This window comes from Triplophysa dalaica, chromosome 4, assembly GCF_015846415.1.
Source record: "Triplophysa dalaica isolate WHDGS20190420 chromosome 4, ASM1584641v1, whole genome shotgun sequence".
Lineage (NCBI taxonomy): Eukaryota > Metazoa > Chordata > Actinopteri > Cypriniformes > Nemacheilidae > Triplophysa > Triplophysa dalaica.
In genome coordinates this window covers 16,292,490-16,319,611 of record NC_079545.1, presented here as the reverse complement: position 1 = coordinate 16,319,611, position 27,122 = coordinate 16,292,490, and the positions used below count along the sequence as shown (strand labels likewise).

Here is a 27,122-nt window from a genome sequence, read left to right as displayed (position 1 = left end):
TGCAACCTTTTTTTTCTGTTTGTCCAAATAGGAGAATTCTTTCTTCAGTTATTTATCATCGTGTCATTCCACACCTGTATGACATTTTTTTTCTTATGCAGAACACATAAGAAGATATAATGAACAATGCTGGGAACCAAACAACATCGTTCCCCATTGACTTCCATTGAACAGACACGAATCCACTGAGACATGTCTCAAAATATTTTTGGTGTTCCACAGAACAAAGAGTAATATACAAGTTTGAACGACATGAGGAGGAGTAAATGATGACAATGTTTTTATTTTTGGTGAACCATTTCTGATCTGTCATTATATACATAAAATAAGTGCTTGACTGTTAGCTCATGTATTCTCTCCTGTTGTGTTCCACAGAGTAAACAACAACATGTGGGTTTGAAATAACGTGAGGTTGAGTATATATTGACCAGATTTTCCATTTGGATGAACTGTTCCTTTAAGCTGAGACAGAGGAGGAGAGAGATGAATATAGAGGAGTGCAACCCATCTGTTTATTCGCTGCCATTGGCTCGACGCTTGCTTTTACTCTGTTCACTCCCACCCTTTCCTATTGGCTGCCTCCTCACACACACGTACACACACACACACACACACAGAGGCTCTGAGCTCAGACACCAGAGTTTATGTTCTTGAGCGGAGGTCGAGAGAGGGACATATGGACTCCACACACACACCGGAAAGAGGCACACGGCGCTCCGTTCAGCCTTGATCACGACCGAGTGACGGAAGAAGAGAGACTATAAGTGGAGAGAGTGAAAATCGAGGCTGAGATTGACTGAAGATGCTGCTGAACGAGGATGCTGGGATCGGGAAACCCGGGCATCACAGCAGCCTCCTGAAGATGACAACACAACCTCTTTCTAGCGTCTTCTGAATCACAACGTCTTCACTGCCCTCTTTCTTGGATCAGACGGAGAGTTTCTGGAGAGCAACTTTAAGGGTGGGTACAACATTTTTGAGACTGCTTTTGGAAATGTCTTTCCGTGTTGTCTTGGGCTGGTGGTGTGACTTACAGTATGTGGTCCACATGGTGACGATCTGAGCTGCTGCTTTGCTAAAATGATGAGAGTGCACAAACGCTAAAACAAAACCGAGTTTGTTCTTACCCTCACATACACGCACACAGATATATAAAAGTGAGCATGGGAGATTTTTGAGATAGTTATGTTGGGTTTCAAGATGAGAGTCGAGATGCGTTGCATTGTGTGTCTGGTGTCCAGTTTTTTACCCTGAATTGAAAGGAAACAGTTTTTTGTGTGACATTCACAGCATAGATAGAAAATCACAACAGAAGTGCAAACTATCTAAAGGTGTGGAGGTTATCCTGAATTCCAGAGATGGACATTTTAGATGCAGATAGAAAGCAAAGCTTTTTGTAAGGCACACTATTAACCTTTTATTACTTTTGCCATTAGCTGTGTGTTTGGTGAATTGTTTATCTCCTCTTGTTGGATAAAGAAAGTGAAAAGACAACATGGGTCAGACTGTCGTTCATATGTTGTTTGAAATATGCTGGAACTTGAACTCCATTTTGTGAAAGCTACATTTATGTTTGTATTTGTTTAGAAATACACCGATTACAATTTTTTTGTCCGTTTTCCGATTTTTTTTATAAGTGAAACCTGCTGATTCCGATTTTATTTCCAAAAACTATAATTGATAGTATATAAAAAACATATTTGCTTTTCTTGAATGCACTTTTTTTATAAATAAGGATATTTGTATAAGATCAATTATTGAACATTACAATTTCCCCAAATTTTTCCAAGCTGCATTAAATCACAGGATCTTATCTCGCCTAGACAACTCTTAAATCGAAGAACTATAACTAAACATGTCACTTAATTGACCTTCTTCCCTTTTGTACTCATCTCACAAAACAATGCATAAAATAGTTCTACAAGTGTATTCTTGTCTGTTTATGTTCATGAAACTAATATTAGTTTATTTTATTTTTCTAGAATGTAAAATAAATTGTCTTTATCTTTGGTCGGTAGTCTAAAAAGAAGTGGGTTAGTTAATTTTAGATGCAACTTCTTAAAAAAGTTAAGTAATCTTATGCGTGAATTGTAGGCTCCTCCAAAGATTTATATATATTTGGACTTTTTGTTAGTAAATAACTGAATCAGATATACAGTATATCATATATACTGTAGGTTGATTTATTCATTTCCATGTTTACTTGCGGCTTTGCGTTTACTGACAGCTGTGACGTTATTGCCCCTTTTGCCGGCAACATAAAATCGGCTTGGAATCAGCAAGCCGTGAGACTGATATGTCAGATAAGACCAAATTTATTCTAGAGTCAAGATTTAAAGCATGACACACTGGCTACTAACTCTCTTAAAATTAGGTTTTGACATGAGTAGAGATTAATTTGTGGCTGTGTACCTTTAATGTTGTGATTGGTGGGATTATAAAAATATGTTTCCCCCAAATGTTTACAGTCAAGATATTTGACTATCGGTCTTTTTTTCTCATAGATATTGTGTGTCACACCAACACCTTAAATGGACTTCCGGCCAGACTTCATCAAGAAGGTGAAAAAAGAGAAAAGATGCTCTGTATTATTCAGACCTCAAATACTGCAAAGAAAACAAGTTCATATTCACTTAAAGCACTACAACAGTAATATTTTTACATGTATTTAGAAAAAAATACATGACGTCTTGTCATGCTTTCACATAACTGTTGGATGATTTTGTCATCGTGTCTAATGCGGATGCTGCGAGACGCGACAAGAGACATTAGAACAAATTAGACATACATTTATTCATTTTGCAGACGCTTTGCGACTTACATTGCATTAACCTATACATTTATATTTAGGTATATGCAATCCCCTGGGATCGTACCCACAATCTTGTGTTGTAAACGCGATGCCCTTACCACTGAGCTACAGGAAAGCATGCAATATGCAAACTTGTAAAGATTAGTAGTTAATTTAAATATTAATAATATAAAACACATAATATTAACAGTTTGTTTTTTACATTTAAGTATGTCACACCATAGATCACAAGCATGATTTATTCGTCAACTACCCATATATATATGTGTATGTATGTATATATATATATATGTTTATGTCATGCTTTCACATGTAGAAATATTACTGTAATATTATATATACACACACACACACACATATATACACACAGGCACTGCGCATACACATTGTCTGTGAGTTGTGGGTCAGGGCCCCGGCGTAGTGGATCCAGAGTCTATACTTTAGAGTTGATTAGTTTCATTTTTCCCCATGCGAGTCTAAATGAGATTCCCAGTAATTAAGCAGCTGGGTTTGAGGCGTGCTGCTGGACGCCGGTCATTACTGTGTGCTCCAGTAGGCCCAACCACATAATTAAACAAAGTGCCAAATGAAACATTTGGGGGAAGCATGTTTTTATAATTCCACCAATCAAAACATTAAGGGAACGTACGCCGCCATTGACCCAAGGCATCTGGGTTACGCCGGAGTTACATGCTCAAAGTAGCCACTGTTTGGTCCTTTTTATAGAAAAACGGAAATGTTTCTTTATTGATGGCATTTTTTTTGGCGAGCACTTAAAAGCGACCCTGATGCAGACTATTATCCAGAAGCATTACATCATCGTGAGATGCTTAAGTGTCCTGTGACATATTGATGCCATTATATGCCATATTTATATTATGAAAGAAAACCGTCAAGGACGAATGGATACAGCAAACAACTACAAAAAATTTAAATAAACTAAATTTTAATACGGTAACTGTAAATATTAATTATGGTTTTATATTTCTCTTTTCTTGCAATTAAATGTTTGAATATTTGCCTGTTTTACTCTCAGCATATTGTGATGTGCACTTTAAACACCATTTGGTGTGTTGAGATGTGTTTTTATCAATATATATGTCGATATATACAGTCCGGTTTTAACCAACCAGTTCTCTAAACCATCTTTTAACGTTTGTTAAGTGTGTTTTTTTGTAAAGCGCTTTGTTGTTCTCCTAAACGGATGTTTGTATGCGTTTTCTGTTGACGGTGGCAGCAGTAATTGTAGTGAAGGCATTGTGAGTGTGAGATGATTTTTAGCTTCATCTCAAGAACTTCTTCTCCGACTCGGCAGATTTTTTATTTATTGTGAATAAACCCTTGAGATCTCGCACAATGAACAGGCAGTAAGACAATATCATGCTCAGTGGTTTAGCATCATGAAAAATGGGAGGAATACTGATTTGACTAGGCAGTGTTTATGGATTATGTAACCGAGCGCGTTTGCTAACAGGCAGTGACATCGCACATTCATACACAACCGGATTGAGTCAGACGAGTGTTGAATGAAGAAGCTTGTGTATTATTTCCTCATAAATGTTATTGCTTTGAATTTTCATTTACCTACAGTATTGGTGACATTACATTGGGATTTATTGGTTTGTCAGTTGTGTTGTACATATAAGGACCTTTTTCTAAGGGTTTTTATGAAGAGTTTAAATGCCAAAACTGTTTGTTTTTTTGTTATTGTTGTAGTTGTTTTTATGGTCATTATTCTAGGTGTGAACAGGCTTAAAGGGGTAGTTCACCTTAAAAATGAAATTTCTGTCATTTACTCATCCTCTTGTCATGTCAAACCTGTATGGCTTTCTTTCTTCCGCAGAAAACAAAAGAAGATCTTTTGAAGAATGTTGTTAACAACCCCCCATTCACATGCATTGGTTACAATAGGAGTGAATGGGGGGGGGGGGCTGTGCTGTTCTGTTACCAACATTTTTCAAAAGATCTTCTTTTCTGTTTTGCAGTAGAAACAAAGTCTTTCAGGTTTGAAATGACAAGAGGGACTGCAAATGTTGACAGAATCTTTCATCTCCAGGTGTTTGCTTGTCCTCGGATAGTCTTTCATATGTTGGACATGCTGTTTTCACTTTTTCTTTTCTTTCCATGGTCTATTTCAATAAGCATTGTCGTGAAGTGCTACTGTACACAGCTTTGAAATTATCGAAGTGTCATTCCAACCTTTTCTCGCTCTTTCTGTGCCTCCATCGGGTCTTTTATAGGTTGTTTTCTCGCTTTATTTCTCCCAGCTGTGTGTAGGTGTTTTCTGGGAGGTGGCTGATATAAATCAGTTGTTGCTTTACTCTCTCACCCTCCATATCTCATTCTTGCTGTTTACAAAAACATCAAACATGTCAGAGAAACCACCATCTGAACGGTGAAAATCATAATGACCTTGGGTGACACTGTTTTAAACCTCACGCTTCAGCACACCGGCATATTGTGATTGTACTGGGGGCGAGATGATGTGACGGTGGGATTTTATGATGCATTTGAAATGTAAAGAAATGTTCCAGGTTCAACACAACTTCATCGACAGCATCTGTGGTTTGATACGTGTCAAGATACCAGAAAGGGACGTGAGCGAATTCTGAATTATTTTATTATTTGCCAATATGGTATAAAATATAAAAAAGCTTTCTATTTTAAGTTTTAAGTATAAAGTGTGTTAAATTTTGCTTTGAAGGGTGATGTATATTAGGTTATTAGTTTACCGATAATAAAATCATCACACCAGCAAGACAATAGGATATAAGGTAATACCAAAAGTCAAGAAAAATAACAAGGAAACTTGCCAAAGATATCAAACTTTAATTAACACGGCTTCGGTCTCATGACCTTCAACAGGTATTTAAAACCTGAGCTCTAAATAACCGATGAAGGTCATGGGACCGAAACGTTGATTCAATTTTGATTCAGTTGCATGTTGAGGTGTCGTGAAGGGGTTCTTTTTTAATAGATGTTTTTTACTGAAAATTAATAGACAAAAACAAGGTTTACATTTTTTTTTTGCTGATTTCTAAATGGATAGTTCACCCAAAAATAAAAGCTCTGTTGTCATTTATTCACCCTCACCGGTTTATAACTCTTCTGTGGAACGCAGAAGAAAATATTTTGAAAATTAGTTATTTTGTGTTTATAATGGAAGTCAATGTTGTTTTGGTGGTTATCAATATTCATCAAAATATCTTCTTTTGTGTACTACTGAAGAAAGTCATGCAGGTTTGGAATGACACAGTTATGAATAAATTATGAAAGTTTTCTTTTTGATCCCTGTAGATTGTCCCTTGTGAATTGTAAACATCCATGTGCACACAATTTTTCAAACCAAAGAGCTTCCTGGTTGAATGGTTTCCTGTAGTTATGTCACAGATCATGTTGAAGGAGTTGAAGTTGTATCGAACCCCAAATCTTTCCCATTATGCTCTCTGCTGAGTTCCATGTACTGTATGACATCTGCTGAACATGCTGGCAAGACTAATGATCTTCCAGAAGGCAGAAACTTCCAGAAGTATTTTGATAACAGGGTTCTTTGAAACGTCCTGCTGAGTGACCGATTTTTCCTAGTACAGTATAAGACTTTTTGGCACATTTGTTTTTGCAACTCTACGTTAAAATAATCCTCTTGACAAGCAAAAGCAGTTTGATCCGGCACCTTTTTACCCTATGAAAAGCCCTCTTGAACACTAAACACAACCTTGATAGTCAATTCAAGGGCCGTTTGTTTCTTATTCCTTCTTCTTTTCAAGTGTTCCCTGTTTCCACAGTCGTTGTTATGCAAATGTGCTCTCATATATGAGCATGAGTAGGTGGATACAAGTTTCTTTGTGCAGTAGAGTCGAAGCCGGTTTCTCTGCAGAATTATTTCTCATGTAGATAATAACGTCTCATTGTCATGAGCATATTGTAGAAGTTTTAGCACCTCGTCCATAACTTTTTAACAGCGAATCGAAATTCAAGGTTTTGTTCGGGTCTCCCATCTGTGATTTTAATCAGCAGTTGTACGGTGATATTGCTCTGATGTGCAAAAAAATCAAAGGCATTGCACAATAACAAAGTTTACTTTTAGAGCCAGGGTTCAAAAGTGTAAGACTAATGAATCCAAGCGATCGCTCAATCGTGTCTTATTTAGAATAACAGGACAGATTTATGGCCAGAAGCCAATTATAGTGTTGCACATGATCATATTTGCCAAATCTGCTGCTGTATGTTGGGGCGCAACATGGCTTAAGATGATATCATAAAAAAATAGTTCCATCATATTAAAAGTAGATATGCATTGAAATATTGGCCAAAAATCAGTTTCTGCTGATAAAAGCTAATTTTCACACAATCAGCTCTCGATAAAAATGTTATGAAACGTCACCAGTTTGACGATCAATATTAATAGTTGAAGTTAATTCATTAACATTTTAATTTAATTAACAATTACATTTAATCTTCAGAACCTGTATCAATATTGGTATCTGCAGATATCGCTATCAGTATTGGCGGAGAATTTTTGTGTCGATTCAGTGATACAATTTTGGGTAGGACTGCACGATCATTTATCTCTAGACCTCTAAATCCTATTTGAATCCACCTGGCTGCTATATGCAATGTGTCGATATTTTGTATCTTGTCTGTGAAGCACGGCTCTGGGATCAGTAGGAAATGCTGCTCGATCTAAAAGCAGTGCGAGTTTGAGTTGCTTATAACGTGCATTTGAAAAAGCAACACCTGTCAAATATGATCATTATAAATATACTTTATTATCATAAAAATACCTGATGAGGCTTGAGTAACACTGATAAAAAGATGTCCATAGGCATTTCCTAGATTTAAGAACGTGTTATGGTCTTCTTCTGCAGTGGGTATTTGGAGTTTCCGCTCGAGAGCGCCCTCTTGCTTTCGGATGCAGCAGCGTTTCCGGTTCTTCACTCAAAAGCTGTGTATAAATCACGTGTAATTTATCGTGATAATTTTTTTTAATTTTAACCCCTGGCTGGGTAAAATATGAACAGAACCAACCGGTGGGTTATAAATGAACCTTATTTTAACTAGAGGTGCACCTATTGACCGGTAAGAAACTGGAATCGACCGTTTTTCGGATGTCTTGCCGATTCGAAGCGGATCGTATTTTGCCAGGGACACGGGCAAGAGCGTCAAATACACAAGTAAATGTCCGTTCAATACTGCAGTCTTTCACGGCTCATTAACGCACGTGACTGCGTGGTTCCACTTTTTATTGAAGTGGCAGCTAAAATCAACCCACTTCTTTAAGTACTGCAGACCTAAGATAAAGAAAAGTTATTTTACATTTCAGAAAAAATAAATAAAGCAATGATAGTTTCAGAAACAGAAACAGACACGTATAAAGTTGAAGTATTTTATTGTTATCTTCGACTTGTGTGAGAGTACAAAAATGAGAAAAAGGTAGATTAAGCGATTACGTTTAGTTATATTTTATTATTTATACTTATTTTCAGTCACAGAGTTCTTCAATTTAAAAGTTATTTGAGCAAGAGAAGATTCTGTAATTTAATGCAGGTTGTAGAACTGTATTTAGGGAAATTGTAATGTTTCTATAATTTATGTAATGATAATAAAAAAATATGAAAAAATGTGTATTGAAGAAAAGTTCATGTTTTTTTATATACTGTCAATTATAGTTTGTGGATATAAAATAAGAATCGGAAAAAATCGGAACCGGCAGGTTTCACTTATGATAAAATTGAAAATCGGAATCGGCAAAGAATATTGCAATCGGTGCATCTCTAATTTTAACCCATGTCCATAATTTACCCGACCATCTTTTAGAGCGTATAGAGATCTCCAAACCCTATGTCTCAGACTTTGTGAAAGTTTTATTTTTGAGAGCAAAGCACAGCCAGTTTTGATCACATTATATTCAGAGACACAACAGTGGACAGATACGTAGTTCGCTAACTCTAAGCACATCGTCTTTAGCGCCATGTGAGGTGATTCTGGTTGTTCCTCCCTGCTGTCTTGCTCTCTTTGGCTCCCTCCTGTCTGTCTTCACTTCAGTGTCTCTCTAAATATATCCCGCCGCGTCTACCTCTCTCCCCACTTGCACAGTCGTGTCCGGTAGAGTTAACCATGCTTCACCAATCCGACACACTTTTACATAACAATCCTATCTGCGGCATGCGCCTTCCCTCGCCCAACGCTAGTCAAAGCCTTCTTCATGAATGAATGACTGTAATGCAGTATTAACCGAGAATTTTAGCACTGAATATTAGATGTTTGCTTTGAGACTGAAATACACTCCTGTCTCTGCAAATGCCTATAGGGATACATCAATGCCAAGCTTAATGAAGATTCCTATTTTTTCTGTCTTCAAAAAACTTTCATCTGTATTTGTAAATGTTTCTCACATCCATGACGGAAGTTAATGGCGGTATGACGTTATCTATGTGTGACAATAGAAACATATCAGCCGCTAGTGATACTGTTATACCGTTTTTACCGTGATATATCTGTGTTGTCATTTTGTTTATTTAATTTTAAATCCAGACAGAAAGCGTTGGGCTGCTTTCAGTTTAGAGAGCTTCATTGAATATAAAGAACACCAGTGATCATCGCCCAGAAACCCTTCTAAAGGTATTTTTCATTATTGTCTTTTAAAAAGAGCTTTCAACCTGCTTCACATCCTGTAAGTCAACTTTGTGTTTTAAAATCATAGAGTGGTTTGTTAACCAACCAGGTAACCTTTTTTTTTACTAGAATTACCAGAATCAAACTGACGACAGCATAAACCTGGTTAGATTTTAGATTTAGGTTAAACATATCGCTTGACAAGGTCAAATCACACGTTACATAACATTACGTAAATCCTGCTGCATACTTCTTTTTTTGTATAGCCGAACGCATAGCCTTGGACAGTATACTGCTCTTGACTCGTATTGACGCAGGTGCATTGTGACATATTGCAATGCCTCTCCGGGCCTACATGGGTCAGGTTTTCTTCTACTACTTTGAATCGACACTCCCAGGACATGGTTGCACCTGGTGGTTAAACTAATTACTGCAAGAAAAGGAATGCTCATGCGCGACCTGCGCATACTTTGCAAAAGAGGTAACTAAGTTCTGGCGGTGTGTGTGTACTATTGTGATGATGAAATTTTTATCTTGTGTACTGTATGCCGTCCATCGAGTACGTGCGAAAAGGGAACTCTACCTTAGCCTTAACGTTATGTAACATCTAAAATCAGTCGCTCTATCCAGAAAATGAATTGTTTCCAAAAGTGATGTCCAGCATCGTTGTGCTTTATTAAAAAAACCCAGTAAAGATCAAAGGCTATGCATATGTTTAACATGTGCATTAAAGGTGTTGTCAGGTTGCATTTTTTGCAGAAAAATTGCAGCGACATATACTCTGTATACTGTATATATACATTGTGATTTAAGATTTTGGTTATTCCACCCACTCGTGTATCACTTGAACATTAAACTTGCGTGCACACACAACATTCTCTTCATCCCAAACAGCACACTCATACACATGGTCTGTATCACCACATACAGCTCTGAGATCAGCATATTTTTCCGCCCTCGAATTATGTTGGATATTTTTACGAGTGAGGCTATTAAACTACGGCTTTAAGTGAGATGCTGTGAGATTTCTGCACATCCGTTTCGCACAGGAGTTGTGTGAAATCTTTACCAACAGTGATATGTTTGAGTTAGGATTCATTTAGGGCTAAGCTGCATGTAGGGGGCCTGACACATGGAATATGCGGAGAGGGGGCTGGGGTCAAGGACACAGGGAGCATTAAGCAAAGCTAGATTCATTAAACTGTCACTGTAAATCTCTTTCCACAGAGAGAGAGGCTGGAATATGTTAGTAGCAAGAAAAGCATTGGAAGGATGAAATCTGTGATAGAAAGTGAACGTAAATTATGGAGTGGAAAGACGGGACAGACGGAAAGACGTTGCTCCCTGTTTTTTTACCACATTAATGTATCAGCTCACAGATTTTGAGGCCTTCTTTTTATTCTTCGTCTCCTTTCTGACTGCCCATTTTTTTATTTTGTTAATTGTATTGTGTATTAGTTTTGCACGCTCTTCTGTTATATTTTGGCGACACAAGTGCTGTTTTTCTCACGCCATTGAAGCACAAATTGAATATATACGCTGAAGAGACGAGTGTTTGTCGTAGCATCTTTCACCAGAGAGAGTAAAGTGCTAAAACACACATACGGATCCCAGAGGATGCGTGAATCCGCAGCTCTCGCTATGAAATCCAGGTTATGAGCTGTAGCGTGATCGGATCTGCTCTGAACACAAGCAGCGGGATGGGTCACGATCTCCCTCACCTAATAATGTGGAATTATCATCACAGCAGAATAAATACATGAGGGAGATGCTGTATCACCACTTATGACGGTAATGAGGAAACAAGACGCACAGGTGTATAATATATCCCAAAGTCTGATGAGAAAGTTAGTTTTTCATTAGCACTTGAGAGACGCCGTGCTTCGGAGAGTTCGCAACGTGCCCACACTGCGTTGGTGGACTCGATGATTTGACATGATTGTTCATTTAAAAACAAAATGTGGATTTGTTGTTTGTGGCGAACGTCTATGGCGGTTAGCTGAGGTCATCTTTTTGATGCTTCTGTAGTTTATTGTTCTAAATAAATGTTGCATATAGGAAACAAGCTACAAATACTTAATTTTTGTTTAATTTATAGATTGTTCACCCCAAATTGAATATTCGTTAATCATTTATTCCCTGTTATGTGAGTTTCTTTGTTCTGCAGAACACAAAAATATATTTTGAAGAATGTTGATAATCAAACAAAACTGAACCCAATTGACTTCCATTAAATGGACTCAAAACCACTGAGACATTTCTTAAAATATCTTCTTTTGTGTTCCACTGATACAGATTTTGAATGACATGAGAGTGAGTAAACCGTGACAGAATTTCTAGTTTTGGGTAAATTGACTGAAGTTCAATTTCTCTCACAGCATTTTTATCTTGTCTTGTAATCTAAAAAGAACTTCTTAAAGGTACAGTTTGTAGAAATCGCCGCTAGAGGCCGCACGATAAAAACAACAACAATCGCGTAGCTTGATGACGCTGTGTAGAAGCGTGGAATGATGGGATATGTTGTCATCAACTTCACTGCTGATGGTACCACTGATACATCAATTAGACGGGAACAAGAAATCATGCTAGCGCAAGAGGTAAAGTAATAAAGTTTTAGAAATGTTGCGTTTGATGAAATCGTTTTATTTCATTATAATGAATTAGACCCGAGTAATGTAAGGTTTAAAACTAAATTGTTAGTCATAGATGTTACAGTAATTGGCCAATTTGATGGTGTGATAACACTGTGCAGTTTTAAGTGTTCAAATCAATCATAGTAAAATTATGGTAAAAAAGGGCAATTTTCTCAGGATTTAAAAGCAGTTGGAAACATTTGAGATATTGTAAGTACTTAGCTGAAAAAAATTATAACATTGGCCTAGTGGTTTTGGATATTTTACTGCAAAAGTCTTACAAACTGTAGCTTTAAATCAAGGAAAGTGACCTAAGATATAAGTCTTGTTTTATTAATGGAAATCTAAAAGATAACTAAGTTTATGTCTGCTAGTCAATTTTACTTTTTTTGTTGCTTATTTTAAACATAAACTTACTTAATTGTTTATTTTCTCTCTTAAAGATCACAATTTATTTCTTGGGTCACTTTCCTTGTCAAGTAAATGTAAAATAAAGTAAATCTTGAATGAAGAATTTTTATATATTTGTAATAGAATACAAGACGAAAAGAGTAAGAAATTCATTTTGTCACTCACAATAGGTGGCCATTATCATACTGACAAGGTAATCAGCCAAGCACAGCACTGCCTCCATGTCTTCTGACTCTATTTTGCTGTGACCCTGGCCCTCTAAATTTACAGCACGATTTATTTAAAGAAACTGCCCCTTATGCATTGGGATTGCATGCCCAGGCCTTCTGGAACGGACGCAGTCTTGTATCGTCCCACTCTGTCTGTGCTCAGTCGATTCACATCCAGAGGCTTGTCGTGTCACAGCCGATCCCATCAGACGCTGATGCGCCACAGGATGAAGATGAGGAGGAGGTTGTGCTTGTGGAACACGAGCCTGAAGGCTGCAACTCTCCTCTCACGCATCACGCTAATCATCTGTAATCCTAATAATCAAGCCTCTGCCGTGACTAACTGAGATGCTGCCGTAAAGAACGATGCTTCCTGCGAGAGAAAAAATAGCAAGTAAATAAATATATAATTGAAGAAAAGAATACCTAAATCAAGAAGACAGACGCCCCAGAGCGTTTTTTCTCAAAATAAGTGTGCCAAGCAGATTACAATTTCCTTCTCGAACCTGAAACCAAAAGTTGAGATGTCTCAGAGAAGCAGTCTCCGTTGTTTCTCAATAACGTTATCCTGAGGCCATTTACTTGACATTGCTGGATAGCAACATATGTTTCCTTAACTCATGGATACTTAAGGGTGTTTATGCAACACTATTGTCAACTAAAAACTGAAAACTTGTTTATCAAAATTCCTGGTTGCTTTCGCCACCATGGTTGTCAGTTTCCTTAGAATGTGTAATTCACACTGATTGTAGTGTCAGTCTGCCCTTTTGGAGTTGGTTGAATCAGTGTCAATATGAATTTAGAATGTTGGTGTTGAAGTTTGTTGCCATTTTTTGGTCTCAGAGTTTTTGGTGTTTATTAGTTGGCAACATGTTTTTGGGTTGTTATATTAGCCTTAAAAAGTCATTTTTAGTCATTGTTGTGGTTCCATTATTGGATTATTTTGACAACGTACATTTTCCTCTATAGACAACATTTTTCAGTTTTTACCACATAGTTCTTGAAACGAACATTTAAGATTCAAACAAATGTATAAATGTTCCTGTTTGTGTCATTTGAATGGATCTCTAAGTGAGATTATTAGAAGTATAACTCTGAGTTGCCAAATTAGAAATGTACAGATCATTCTTTGAACTTTTAAAAAAATATCTTTATACAATTTTTTTTCCTTCATATTTTTATTTATTTTACATTTCATATTTTATTTCATTTATCTTTTTTTTGCTCATTTTTTTATTTTATTTAAACTTTCCTTTTTTATTTGTTTTATCTTTAAGTTTGTTTAATTCACGTTTTTTTGTATAGCGCTTTTAACACTCTACACAACTACTTGTTGCAAAGCAACTTCACACAAGGATGTGTATATATATATATATATATATATATATATATATAAAACACACATAAAACAATGAAAAAATAAGTGTTGTTTCACCTGACTTCTTGTTGGAAGGCAGGATCTGGAAGTTTATTTTTGCTGTATAGCCAAATGATGATAAAAATGTATCACATTTTAGGACCAAAAATGACTTGTCAGATCAGCCGCCCAAATATATAAATGAGAACATCCAGGCTTTGGTTAAAAAATAAAAAAAGTAGCTTCCTGAGACACAAATAGATTCTCTGACCAAACGTTCCTGCGTGGAGATGTCTTTGTGACAACCGTGTCAGGATTGCTTGTCCGTCTCGGTTCTTTCTCAATAGAGCTGTCCCCAGGCTTTGCGCTTCATGGAATAAGATAACAACATATGCTTTCTCAACTCTTGAGTTATTAGGGTTGATGTCAGATTTGAAACTCCATCTGAAATGTGCTCATACAGATCTGTCAGGGTGTGACATAAGTGCTCTTTGGACATGATTAGTTTCGTGACGTTTGAGTTGCGGTTATTAAAGTAAAACTTGTTTCCTTTTGTGTGCCGATATGTGATCGGCTTAATCGTCATGTCTGGTATCAGACTTGTGTTGATATAAAAAAATGTTTTTAAGTAAGTAATGAAGGAGCACCAGGCAACACAGTGGAAATAAGTAGAATTGATTGTAGTAGTGGACTGATGGTCAAAATAAATAATAATAATAAAACACAAACGTTTGGAATCCTTTGGTCTTTGAATGTTCGATCACAAATGTGCTTTTGAGTTTACGAAAGTCAGTTGCATCATCATTTTTAAACCGAGATTATGTGAGAAAAACACATATTTGTAATATGTAAAACAGAAATGTTTCAGTACATCATCTGGGTAATGTAGTCCCATCTGAATAAAGCTATAAGATGATAATGAGAGGCATGCTTGTGAAACCGATTCTGTAATAATAAAATCTTAAAGGCAATGAATTATTAAATAGCATTTCAATGGTTGTTTTACCCTTTTTCATCTTGGTAAGAATAAACATTAATCACACTTGTTCTACAGCCCCGGCTGCCCCCATCCCACGATTCCACCTGCCCTCTGAATTTTGATCGAGAGTCCCACACTTCATACCCAAACAGGCTAAAACATCCAAGTGTTCCCTAATTAAATGTTCCAGTTATGCAAATGATTCTTCCAATTTTGGCCTTTATTAAATAATTGACTTCTCTTGTGGGGAACAATTTACAGGCAGGATAATTGAGGGCAGTTTCAGAAGAGTGCCAGGCGGCGGGGAATGCGTTCTGCTCTTCCTTTGCTTTATTGCGTCCAGAGCTTTCCTGTATTCGCCCGTTGTGTGTTTTTCTACTAGGAATTTTCCTCCATCTTCCACTGAACTGGTGAGTGAAGTGAAAGACAATTAATATTATCAAGCACCGGAGTCCGCTTGTAATTTCATTTCCAGCATTAATTGACCTTGCGTGTGGCCGTGGCTGACAGCGGTTAACATCTCCAGGTGTGTGTCTGGGCGAGGCTGAAAATACATATTCAAATATATTCATAACTTATTTACGCTGAGGGAACACATTACAAATGCTAATACAGCCACATGATGCAACACTGCTGGAGTTTTTTTGGTTGCATTGAACAACAGCTAAAGGTTTTGATTTTAGGTGATTATATGTTGTTGGTGGACAATCTACAAAAGCAGATTTCTCCATTCAGCATTCATGCCAGTTCAATTAAACGAAATCACTCATTCATTTTTAGTCTTAGCTAGTGACTGGCTTGAAGGTAGTTATTGTTCTCAGATTTTTGGTGAACCATACAAGACATCATAAAAGTGTTGTGGTCACTGAGTTTACAGCAGTTAAGATGTAACAAACTGTGTTGATACTTTGGCAGCATGGAGGCAACTGATGGATCATGATGGACTTTTTAGGAGCTCAAATGCTATGTTTACCTAAGACTTAAGGTAAACGATTTCTAAGGCAGCTGAGAGATGGAGTTTGGAGTTGCAGTGTGAGATCTGTTCTAACCTGGCAGCTGGCAAAGTTAAAGGATGTTCAAGGAACTCCAACTCGGATCTTTTTGCTTTTTAATGGTTTTCTTGTTTTTTTGTTGTTGTCATTTTTATATGTTACAGTTTAAAAGTGAAACACTTATTCCTTCACTATTTATATTTTTTCCCACCTTTTAGAAGGATAGTAAACTAACTCAAAATGTTCAAATAACTATTCATTCAATTTATAATTTATTTTCATGTATTTTTTCGTAATAGAAACATAATTGTTTCTAAGATTGTAAGAAACCTCTGTCAAGTGATAAAAACTTTTTCCATAAAGGCCACACATACTTGAACCTCCATGTCCAAGTAATATAAATCTCTTTAAAATCTGGACTGTTCAATAAAACTTTATTGCACAAAATTGAATTGAACATGCAAAAAAACTAATGTCAATGTGGCATACTTCTGTTTGTAATGAATATGATGGAATAATGCCTGCACTAAAACTGTTAAACTGTTAGATTATTCAATCCAGCGTTGGGTCAAAAAAGGGCAAACCCAACTGTTGGGTTGTAAAATATGTCATGGTCGGTTATTTCAATCCAAAATGCTGGATTGAAATAAACATATTTTATGGGTTAATGAACTGTATGAAAATACTTATAGTTTCTATGTGTATAGTTTCACTTTATTTCTAGCCAGTGCGCGGTGTATATAGTGCTGTATGTATTATTCAATAAATAAGGATTTCATGAACATAAACTAACAACTGTAGCACTGTAAACTAATAAGTTTGGTATACAAAATAGATCTTAATAGAGTCCAAAATTTGCCTTTGGAAAATGTCTAGTATTAGGTGTTCTGGGTACAGATTTAATCAGGTAGTTTTTCACAATGGGGGCAGGGGTACACTAAGCAAATGCGTGTACAAGACACAGACGTTTAACGTCCTGTCATGACTCAACAGACTGTGATTGTCTGATCACAGAGAGTATGCATTAGCTGCTTCCTGACAGCGTGATGTAGTGTGCTGAGAAATCCCTCCGGCTATCAGCCATCATGTGCCGGGGGGGGGGGGGTGGTTGCTTAAAGACACGCCAAGCTAATTAGAGTTGTCACTTTCCGGCTTTGAATATCTTTTAACCTGCCACCACACCGAGTTAAACACCAGCACTAAAGCTACAGACAGGCTAAAACTACTCTTGATTTCTACTCTTGATCTCTGCACACATTTGACCCTAAACTGCTATTCTTTTGCAGGCCATGGAAGTGGGACTAAAGGATTGATTACTGAAGAGAACTTTCGAAGAAGCGAATACCAGATGGATCCTGTTTAGCTTTGTAAGTATTTTCAGAGATGTTTTATATCAAGACGTTTATCATTTTAAATGTATAATTTGGTAGATGTCTGGAAAAATAAATGTGTATCAGTGGTGTTTATTAATGCATATTTATCTAAAATATTAGCTATGGTTTAGGGACCTCACAGTACAGTATGTATTTTTCTTTCAGAAGATAAGGATGAGGTGAACGCAAAGAAGCAAAACTCAAGGACAAATGTGAGGGAGAATTCAGTTTGAAGAGATGCATGGTCTAGTTCTATCTTGTCAAGATGTGCTACACCAGCAAGGACAGTGGACAAATTAAAATCGAAAAGTGGGACATTAAAGATGTTGGGATATCTTCTCTCGGGTCAGCCTAAAAAGTGTCTCCCATTCAGGTTTTATTTTTCTGGATATTTTTGGATATTACTGCAGATGAACATCGTGAGAGCTCAGATTTTTTTTATCCTCTTGGCCATGAAACCATAATGCAGAGATTTACGATGTACTTTCGAGCTACCCTTGCCAAAGTTTCATTCTGTTCTGGACTTGCACAATGAGTGTGTACCACCTGTGCGCAAAGGGTGTCTCTGCCATCTTCACTTGCGCTCGCAGAGAGAATTTAAGTGCCCCTGTGGACTAATGGGGTTGATGCTCAGGATACACCTCGTCCTTCTCTTGCTTTTATGGACAAACTCTTTGTGCTAAAATCAACATCATCTCTGACAGGATTACCACAGAGATATCCTACAAAAACCCTTAGTCATGTGACCAGGGGACAGGACCAGTCACATGCTCTTCTGTCATCGGCTGGTCTGCTTTATTTGATATTTTTTTGGTACTGCAACGTTTATCTTGTTCGGAGTGTGCTGTAACAACCTTTTTTTAAACTAATGAAAGCTTAATTTGCATTCGCTTTGTGGAAATAGACAAAAACCAAGAGAAATTTTTGTATTTACATATATGGTTCATAAAGTACTCACTCTCGGATAACATGGTGAGCAAAGAGCCCAACATTTTGCCAACTGTTCACAGCCAAAGCAATGGCAACCCAGACAAAGCCGGCCCCACCATAACTGTGCGCTCTGTGCTACTCAACCGGAACTCTCCGGATATCGAAAACAGACTTAAACGCAGACGAAATCGCACACAACAGGTGCGCTTTAAAGATTTGGAGGATGACGAGTCTAAGGACAAAAACAACAAAGTTAGAAGTAAGAGCCCAACGGAGGATCCAAACTGGCAAAAGGAGTTGATGAATGGGCCATCTCTGGTGGGATCCGTCCGTGGGGACATGGAAAAGACTATAGGGGCAGTGACAGCGTTTCTAAAGAGAGCACCGCCGCATCCACTCACCCCCGGGCCCACCAGACGCTGCTGGGTCCCGACACATCCGTGTGCTCTCACACTGCCACTGCCAAGTCAGCCATGCAGGAGTACAGCCATCCAAACCTCACCCAGTTTGCAAAAACCTCCCTCGCTTTCAGCCACACAGACTCGCAGTCACAGCTTTGGGGAAGGAGTGGGGGAAAGCTGGGATGATGAATACTCTTCTGATGAGCTGACTGCACGTCTCTACTTTCCACCTCGTAGATCACATCAGAGAGACCCTGGGCAACAGAATTCCCCCGCTGAGCAATCAAGGTGCCAGAAAACTGAGGACAATCGAACTGCATCTTTGGATACAACAAAACAACGCCTACCACCGCACAAACACTCTAGAAGGAGAGGAAGGAGGAAATTGTTAAACAGAGCTGCAAGTGATCCTGGGAAACCTGAGCCTCCTTGTACTTGCCCATCTGAAACTGCTGACAGAAAACACGAACAGTCTAACCAATCCAAGAAAACCCAATCTAAAGGTGTGGCACACAGAACTTCAAATGTTCCCCTACACCGTTCCCCCACCCCCAACATACTTCATCATGTTCCGTGTAGTGTTTATTCCACACAGTCTGAACCAAGCTGCAATGCAAAAATCCAAACATTCTCAGACCACACAGACTCTTGGCCATCTCAAACAGCAGCCCCACCTAATGCAGAAGCCCCTCAAACGTTATCCACTTGTCCCAAAGAAACTCAAAATGTACCATCACAATTTTGTCCACCACAGGCCGTTTCACCCTCTTTGACACAAGGAAAGCACTGCAGTTTAACCCCTACTGTATCCCAAACTTTGTGCATTACCACAACGCAAGTCACATTATCCTCAACACATGGGCAGTCAAGCACGTCTCTCAGTGAAACTTCAGTGCGTTGTTGCACTCCTGCTGTTCAAACTGTGACAAATTGTAAAACTGCTCCAGTTCCCGAGTCCTGCTGCATTTCAGAATCTCGTACAGAACTAGTAAACCCTGTGAGATCCAGCCCTGGTTGCAAGATATTGGAGGAATGCTTCAGTAATATTGGCAAAAATGAACCTTCCTGTTCTCAAGGAGCATCTGTTGTTGCCTCCTCATTTGGTTTTGCACATCCTCGCCAAAAGGCTCTAACAAAACCGATGGCATGCTATAACACCCCGATCCAACCTGTGCCTACTGTAATACCTTCAACACAATCTGTGCCAAACAGTAAGGTCCCTAAACCATCTCTTCCTGCACCCTACTGCGTCGCAGATATACAAACTGTACAAACGACTACGTTGACTACACACACCCCAACACCAATACGGTCTGTACCATACTGTGTTAAAGACAAATCCCCAGCCCCCGCAAGTTCTCATACAGAACCTATGCTGTCCCATAAAGTTCCCACAGAAACCCTTCTTCACAGTGCAATGTCATTTCCTCCAGGCCCTTCGTACTCACACTTGAAGACCTCCATTCCAGGTGTGTCACACATCATTCCCATCGCACAAACTGCAGTGCATTGCATTTTAGATCCACAAAATGCCGGAACTGCAGTGACTCCTTCCCTCCCCATTCTAATTTGCAGCCGGTCCACCCAACCCTCACCAGGTGCCATGCAATCATTGGCACACTGCAACGCTTCTTGCGGCAACCCCCCTCAAATTGTGCAAAACTTTAAGACCCCTCCTCAAACTGTACCCCACTCCAAGTCATTTCCACAAAACATGTCACCTGTTCTCTCCTCACGTGAGGCTGTGAAGTACATTGGTGTACCCCAGGAAACTGTGCTTCCCAATTTCAGGCATTCCTTACCTCCTTATGCCTGTCCTCCTCAGACTGCTCTGCTGTACTCAAACACGGGGGCAAGCCCCCTCCCAGCTCAGGCCTTCTGTAGTACTCAGGACAGACGAGACAGGAGAGAGTTTATGCTTCCTCCCCCACCTCCTCCTCCTCCTCCATACACTCCACGGAAAGAGGGCTCCTCGACTCTGGGACAGCTTGTCAAGCCTCCTGTCGCAAAGGTGGACAGCAACAACGCTGAAAAGGACAAAGGGAAAGCTGGGACGACAAAGTCAAAGGGTGAAGCAAGAACTGATGAAATCCCTCCTCCTATCCCTCCCAAAAGTAAAGCGAGAGCTATGGTGAAACCCACCTGTTTAGGCAGCCGGCGAGCAATCCTGGGCACAGAATCCCAGTCCAACGCCAACCACCTGCCTTCAGCTGCAGGGCCGACCCCTCAGGCCCCCCTCGGACAAGCGGAGGGCCAAGCAGACACCCTGCGACAGGTGCAGGAACTGCTGGGGGGGCTCATGTCTGGGGCAAAGTGTAAGCTGGATCTGGCAAAGGCAAAAGAGAAACTGTTTGGCCCAAACGGCCCTCTGTATGACATAGGGACTCTGCAGTCTCAGCTGCACAGCCTGGAGGGGGTGTTGGAGACCAGCCAGAACACCATCAAGGTTTTGCTGGACGTCATTCAGGATCTGGAGAAGAAGGAGGCAGAGCGAGACGGGTGAGTGAGTGATTGTGTGAGAAACTGTGAATGCTACAGCATATTGTTTTGGTGATATCAAGTGGGTTAAAGAACAGTCTCTTCTTTCGGTGGCTGGTAGAATAAGGAAATGAGTGAGAGATAAACAGCAGGCAATTGTTCCAACCCTCTGCTTTTGCCCATAATCCTGTGCTGATTATCATTAGTGTGTTCCGGCGGTGCTAGCTGTGAAAGTTTGTGAACAAGCCCTCCCATCTGTCCACTCATCACTGAGAGATCTGATTGTTTTCAGCGTTAAATTATTTTCAGATCTCTGTAGACTTTGGAGAATATGCCAGCACCTTCCACTTTGATGTAGGACGTGTGAAACAAATTAAATGATTTAATGTGCGTGCCACATTCTGACATGCACAGCTCGGGGAGTCGTTCGTTTTTTTGGTTTAAACATAAATCTTGAGAGCTTATTTGGCAGTGTTTTAGTAAGCATGTGTAGATCGATCGAGTTATTAATAAATGGGTATAAACAAAACAGTTAGCCTTATTATCAGCCGTCAGATGTTCAAGGGCCATGAACTATGAAGAAACGTTCAGTGCCATCTGACAGCTTGCTTAAAAGTTTTTTTTTTTCAATTAATTGAATAACAAATCTACGTTGTACGGTCATTACGGTACAAAGGCATAATGAGGATCATAAATTAAATATGAGTTTGATGTTTTTTTAGTTTGTTGGAATTGTTGTAAGTGTTGGGAATTCACTAAGAATTAATTTTATGCATTGTTTAGCACCCGGATTTATGCTAATTGGGTTAAACAGCCAAAAAATCTGTGCTGATTTAATCAGCAAAATTACCTTTTTTCAAAGTAATTTCAACCTTAAGTATATCATACCTGCAATGTAGTCACTTTTCGGCGGAGTGTTGTTTAAAGAGAAAAAGGCATTGTTTTTATTACTCCGTTTGATCTAAACTGATATGTGATGAGATAACCAATCTCCCTTCAGAAATCCCACTTGAGGAGCTGTGTGCCCGTCTAAGTGAGTGGTGCACTTGGGTGCGATTGATTTGACACAAAAGTGATGCATGTTTGCACTGACTGTGACTTTATTGTGTATTGTTTTGGTGCATTTAGTGTCTTTAAGTGAACAAGTCGCAGGTTTTGGTGCAGAATAACTGCTGTTGAGAAGTCAGGCCGTGTGTTTGTAGTGATGTTCAGTGCCTCCTGGTGAGAGAGATTCTGAAAGATTAGTGCAGCTGAAATCTAAACAATTAAAATGTGAAGATTAAAAGCAAAAGGCTTGCATATCTTAAATTGGATATATGTGACGTACTATATTTGGACCAAACCATGTGCTCACATCTCAGATATGACTTTAGATGATGTTTGACACTTAAAGGCTTTTACTTTATTGTTGATTGGTCTCTTGTCTAAGCTTCTCATCTATAATTGATATCAAATCTTTAATCAGCGGAAAATAGCATGCATAGAGTGGATTTATTTGTAGCATTTATATATACATATTTTACCATAAATCAGATCTGTTCTGAGAGTCATACATTGTGATGTATTACTTTGTTGTAAGATTTTAAGGAGCATATTTTACTCTTTGTTAGAGTAAGTAATTGTTTTTGCATTTCTGGGCCAAACTAAAGTGAAATGGATTGACCTGCTCTGAGGCAAACAAAAGTATTTTACTTTAGACATGTTCTGAACATTGACATTGGCCGACTGCATTACTGTCAGCCTGAGGATCAGCACACGTTAGATTGATTGAAATGATTTTGACGTTGCCAAATGTCTTCATAGAGCAAGTCATTCAGGCTATACAGTACGACACAAAACGTTTTTAGGAGCCATCCTGGAAACACTCGAGTTCTGTTTGGTTAATATAAATACAACAACTACTTGAGTGGAGTTAACTTGAAAGCTAATAAAATAGGTAATTCGATATTTTACCTGAAGCTAATGTTAGATTCCAACCATTATTTCCTTTAAAAGAATTAACCAAGGTTTAACTATACTTCAAAGTATGATGACGTATTCTTTAATAAACTGTACTTTTTTGCATCGTGTTGTAAGTAGTGCACTCAATACAGTCAATCACTTACTACTGTTACACTTAAATACTTATTTTGATTAAGTTTTAATTATTTTATACTGTTATTAAGTTAAGGTTAGCCAATTTAGTCCCAAGTAGTACACATACTGTACAAGTATACTACAAGTACATTGATATCCGTATATTTAATGATATACTTGACCTTCACTTGATTACAACTAATAAAAAGAACATGAATTATAATTTGCATTTTTTTTTTTTTACTATAGTAAAACCATTGTAATTTTGATTGATTGCATAGATTTTATCATCGTTTCTAAGGTCTTTAAAATGCACAGCAGCATGTCAGGTGTGTCAATAATAATAAATCATGATATTGGGTTTTTGACATGGATAGGCAGGACTTGTATGTTCCTTGTATGTGGCCTACATTTTCTTGCTTTCGTGAGGGTATTTACAGTATGAAGAAGTGGGACAGTGCTCAAGAGATACACAACTCTGTCTACAGAGGAGGAAATCTCTGGGTTTTAACAAGCATGTATTCTCCTTGCAAGTCTTCATACTTTTAAAATCATTACACTTCATATATCACCCCACAAAATCTATCATCATTTAACCACCTTCATGTCGTAGGTAGATTATTCATTATTTTTCTAAAAAAAAGGTTCCTTGAAACCATACATTGCATGATAGTGTATTGTGTGGCTTCAGAGGACTTAATTTTTGCAAACATCTCTTTTTGTATTCCACAGAAAACAGTGTCATGCAGGTTTGGAACAACATGGGTGAGTATGATGACAGATACTTCACGTCTGGTGATCTTTTCCTTAACATTACAGCACATGAACCATTCTGTGTTCGTGTCTCGGTTTTACATGACGTCATTATAGTGGAGTGCGGGACAGTGATAAAGTAGTCTGGACGGTCGATGTTGTGATAGTTCTTGTGAAGGTCACTAATTGGTCTGTTTGCATGCATGACGTCTGCTTGAGAGTCGATAACCCATTTACTCACAAAATCAGAACTATTTCACAGTGAGACATTATGTTCAATGAGGAAAAATGTCGGGCGAGACTTGATTTAACTGGCAATTTCAGAGTTGTGCAAGAATGGACATTACAAATGGGAACAGGGCCAGATGGAGTTGAATGAGAGGAACTGGGATAAAAGGGGAAATTCCTTTTAAATGTTTTGCTAAAAGAATGATAAACAAGTAAACCATTAAATAGAAAAACGGTGCAATGATCACAAGATCAGATAGATGAATTGACGTTTTTTCGTTGCTCTGAATGTTTGCTTAGTCCCAGATTTAAAAAACAAAGACAGCAGACAAATTTAGAATAATGTGAATAGCTTTAGTGTTTATTTTAAGTGAGAGTAAAGCAGTTTGCCTCATAATACTTTCAGCTGAAGATGGTATGAGAATTACCTATTTGATTTTCCTCAGAAATGCACACATAATGTGTAAAATTAGCTTCTAATTGCCGCACGCTATTGCTTAGATCTTTGTTTGTGGCTCCTATTATTGTAATAACATTGAAATACCCAACTAGGGTATGAGAAACAAAAGACATAATCCTGTGACCTAACTCACATCGCTTTTAAAACCCTATACAGTAGTGTTACAGTTTGAAATGTGTATCATACTTTTAAACACATTTCTTTACATTTTACAGTTTTTTGTTTAGTTTCAGAGTCATTTCTCTATAGACAGACTTCAAAAGTTTAATATGAGCCAGCATTTTCTTTATTTTGAATGAAATGGAATGGAATAGAGGTATCTATAATGTAGTGTTGTACATTTGTTCTCATCTTATTTCTGATCAAGAATAGATTACATGTATACAAATGACATCATACATTTACATATCCCCTGCAGAATCTGCAAAATGTTAATATTAGAGAAAAATAATATTGCTAATCTATATCTAATTACTGTTTTTGTTCTGAATAAGCCATTTTACATAACGTTTTTTGACATTTGTTTCACAACATAGACTAATAGCTGAATATACACATAAATAATACAGGCAAAAAAATATGTACACTTGATACTTCATGCTGTGTGAGGTTACCAGGATGATGTTTTGTGATTTGTTGTTCATGAATCTCTTGTTTTTTGTGTTGTAAGGTCATCAGAGGTCATCAGAAAATCCTTTTCAAATAGGGCTGCACGATAAAATCAAAAATAAACCGCAACCGGTGGTTGTCTGCAATTTTTTTTGCGCAATTTGTCTGTAAAAGACGGTTAAATACTGCTGCATCTGAAATCCAGAGGGTGCTCTCGTGCCGAAACTCCAAATAAACACTGCAGAAGTAGTACTATAAAGCACACCTCCCTGCGTTACTTTCTAAAGTAATCATCACTATGCCTTACTCGCTTCAAAGATTTAATCTCTTGATGTGTAAACTCCAGATAGAAAAACGCAATTGTAACTCGAAGTTTGTCTGTTTAAATTTTACTTGGCAAAGGAGGAATAAAAACAACATCATCTTCTCTTTATGTGGAGTGACGTTTTATACTGTGTCCTCTTCTGGAAGGGCCCTTCGGAGGGCACTATATTCCATTTGAAACTCGTCGGTAAGAAATGCCTATGAGCATCTTCCTATCGGTGTTCTTCAAGCCTTGTCTGGTATTTTCATGACAATAAAGTTTATAATGATGATGTTTGAAGGTTGTTGTTTTTTCAAATGCACGTTATAAGCAACTCAAACTCGCACTGCTTTCAAAACGAGAAGCAATTTCCACAGATCACAGAGCCATGCTTCACGGACAATGAAAACATGAAACATAATCGCAGACATTGATATATCATACTCGCTCTAGACAGATCGATTTATCCGATATTAAGTGTTAATCGCGATTTATCAAACAGCCCTATTCCCGAAAGCGACTGTATGATGTCAATACGACATCTTTTCATGTCGTATTACAAATGATACAAAGTGATGCTCAAGAAGGCAACAATACATTTAAGACACAAGTGTATGTAAACTTTTTGACAGGATTATGTAAATTATTTGCAAATTTAGGAATTTTTTATCGTTAATATAAAAATATCTTTTTTAAATAGCATTTTATGACAATTTACAGTAATTTTACTTAAATAGGTTGTACTAGAGAGAAGTTTATGAGGTTAATGAGTTAATTGCTTTTAGTAATTTGGGCTTTTTAAAAATGTAAAAAAACGTTACGACTATGAATCATTTTTCTATATCAAGTTGGATTTGATGTCATCCTACTAGAAAAGTAAAATAAAGTAAGAATATCATTTTTATTTATCATAGCTGCTGCGCTTTTCATGTATTTCTCATTTTCGTCCCACACCTCTGTGACTGTTAGAGGCTCATTTGAGTAGGTGTTGACCATAAGGCCTCATCCAGGACCAGTTTCAGGTCCAGTCTTAATGAAACCAAGAGAATGAAACTGATCACAGATCTGTCAAGCCAGACTTATTTTGCATCAACACAGATGGCGGTGGGTGATGAGGCTGTTATCTGAGCTCATTCTAGTCACGTCAGAGCCAGAGAACACAAACAAGACTGCGGATGCTCCTGATTCCTCTATAAGCTCAGGGTTTACAGAGCCACTGGCCAACAGAACAGATTGGATAATCAGACACTTCTGCTGTCACATGTAATCTAGCACAAATGTGAGGTCTAATGGCTAATGTTGTTTGTGCAACGCCATTCACCCATCTGGAAATGTTCCTCGCCTTTCTTTACGAGTTTATTTTGTTTAGGTAATGTAATCATTGTAATTGTAGATTTATAGAGTGACCACACTGAAATTCAAGGCAAATTGGATATTTATGATCGTACATGTGCAAGGCAAGTTATAAAGTCATTTTTTTGTGATTTACTGTTAAAATCATC

The 27,122-nt window shown here is 38.0% G+C and overlaps 1 protein-coding gene across 5 annotated transcripts in view; it reads left to right on the top strand.

Moving 5' to 3' along the window:
- Positions 1 to 646: 646 nt before the first annotated feature.
- LOC130420164 (proline-rich protein 36) overlaps positions 647 to 27,122 on the top strand; it is a 73,972-nt gene continuing 47,496 nt past the window's right edge. For 3 of the 5 annotated variants that reach the window (XM_056747296.1, XM_056747292.1, XM_056747298.1), the window contains exons 1-4: positions 647 to 961; positions 17,295 to 17,375; positions 17,547 to 21,211; positions 23,999 to 24,031. In XM_056747296.1, coding sequence (XP_056603274.1) covers positions 18,351 to 21,211; positions 23,999 to 24,031 — 2,894 coding nt within the window. In that variant the 5' untranslated portion in view covers positions 647 to 961; positions 17,295 to 17,375; positions 17,547 to 18,350. The remainder of the gene's footprint in view (positions 962 to 17,294; positions 17,376 to 17,546; positions 21,212 to 23,998; positions 24,032 to 27,122) is intronic. The other 2 variants (XM_056747293.1, XM_056747297.1) reach the window with 2 other exon arrangements.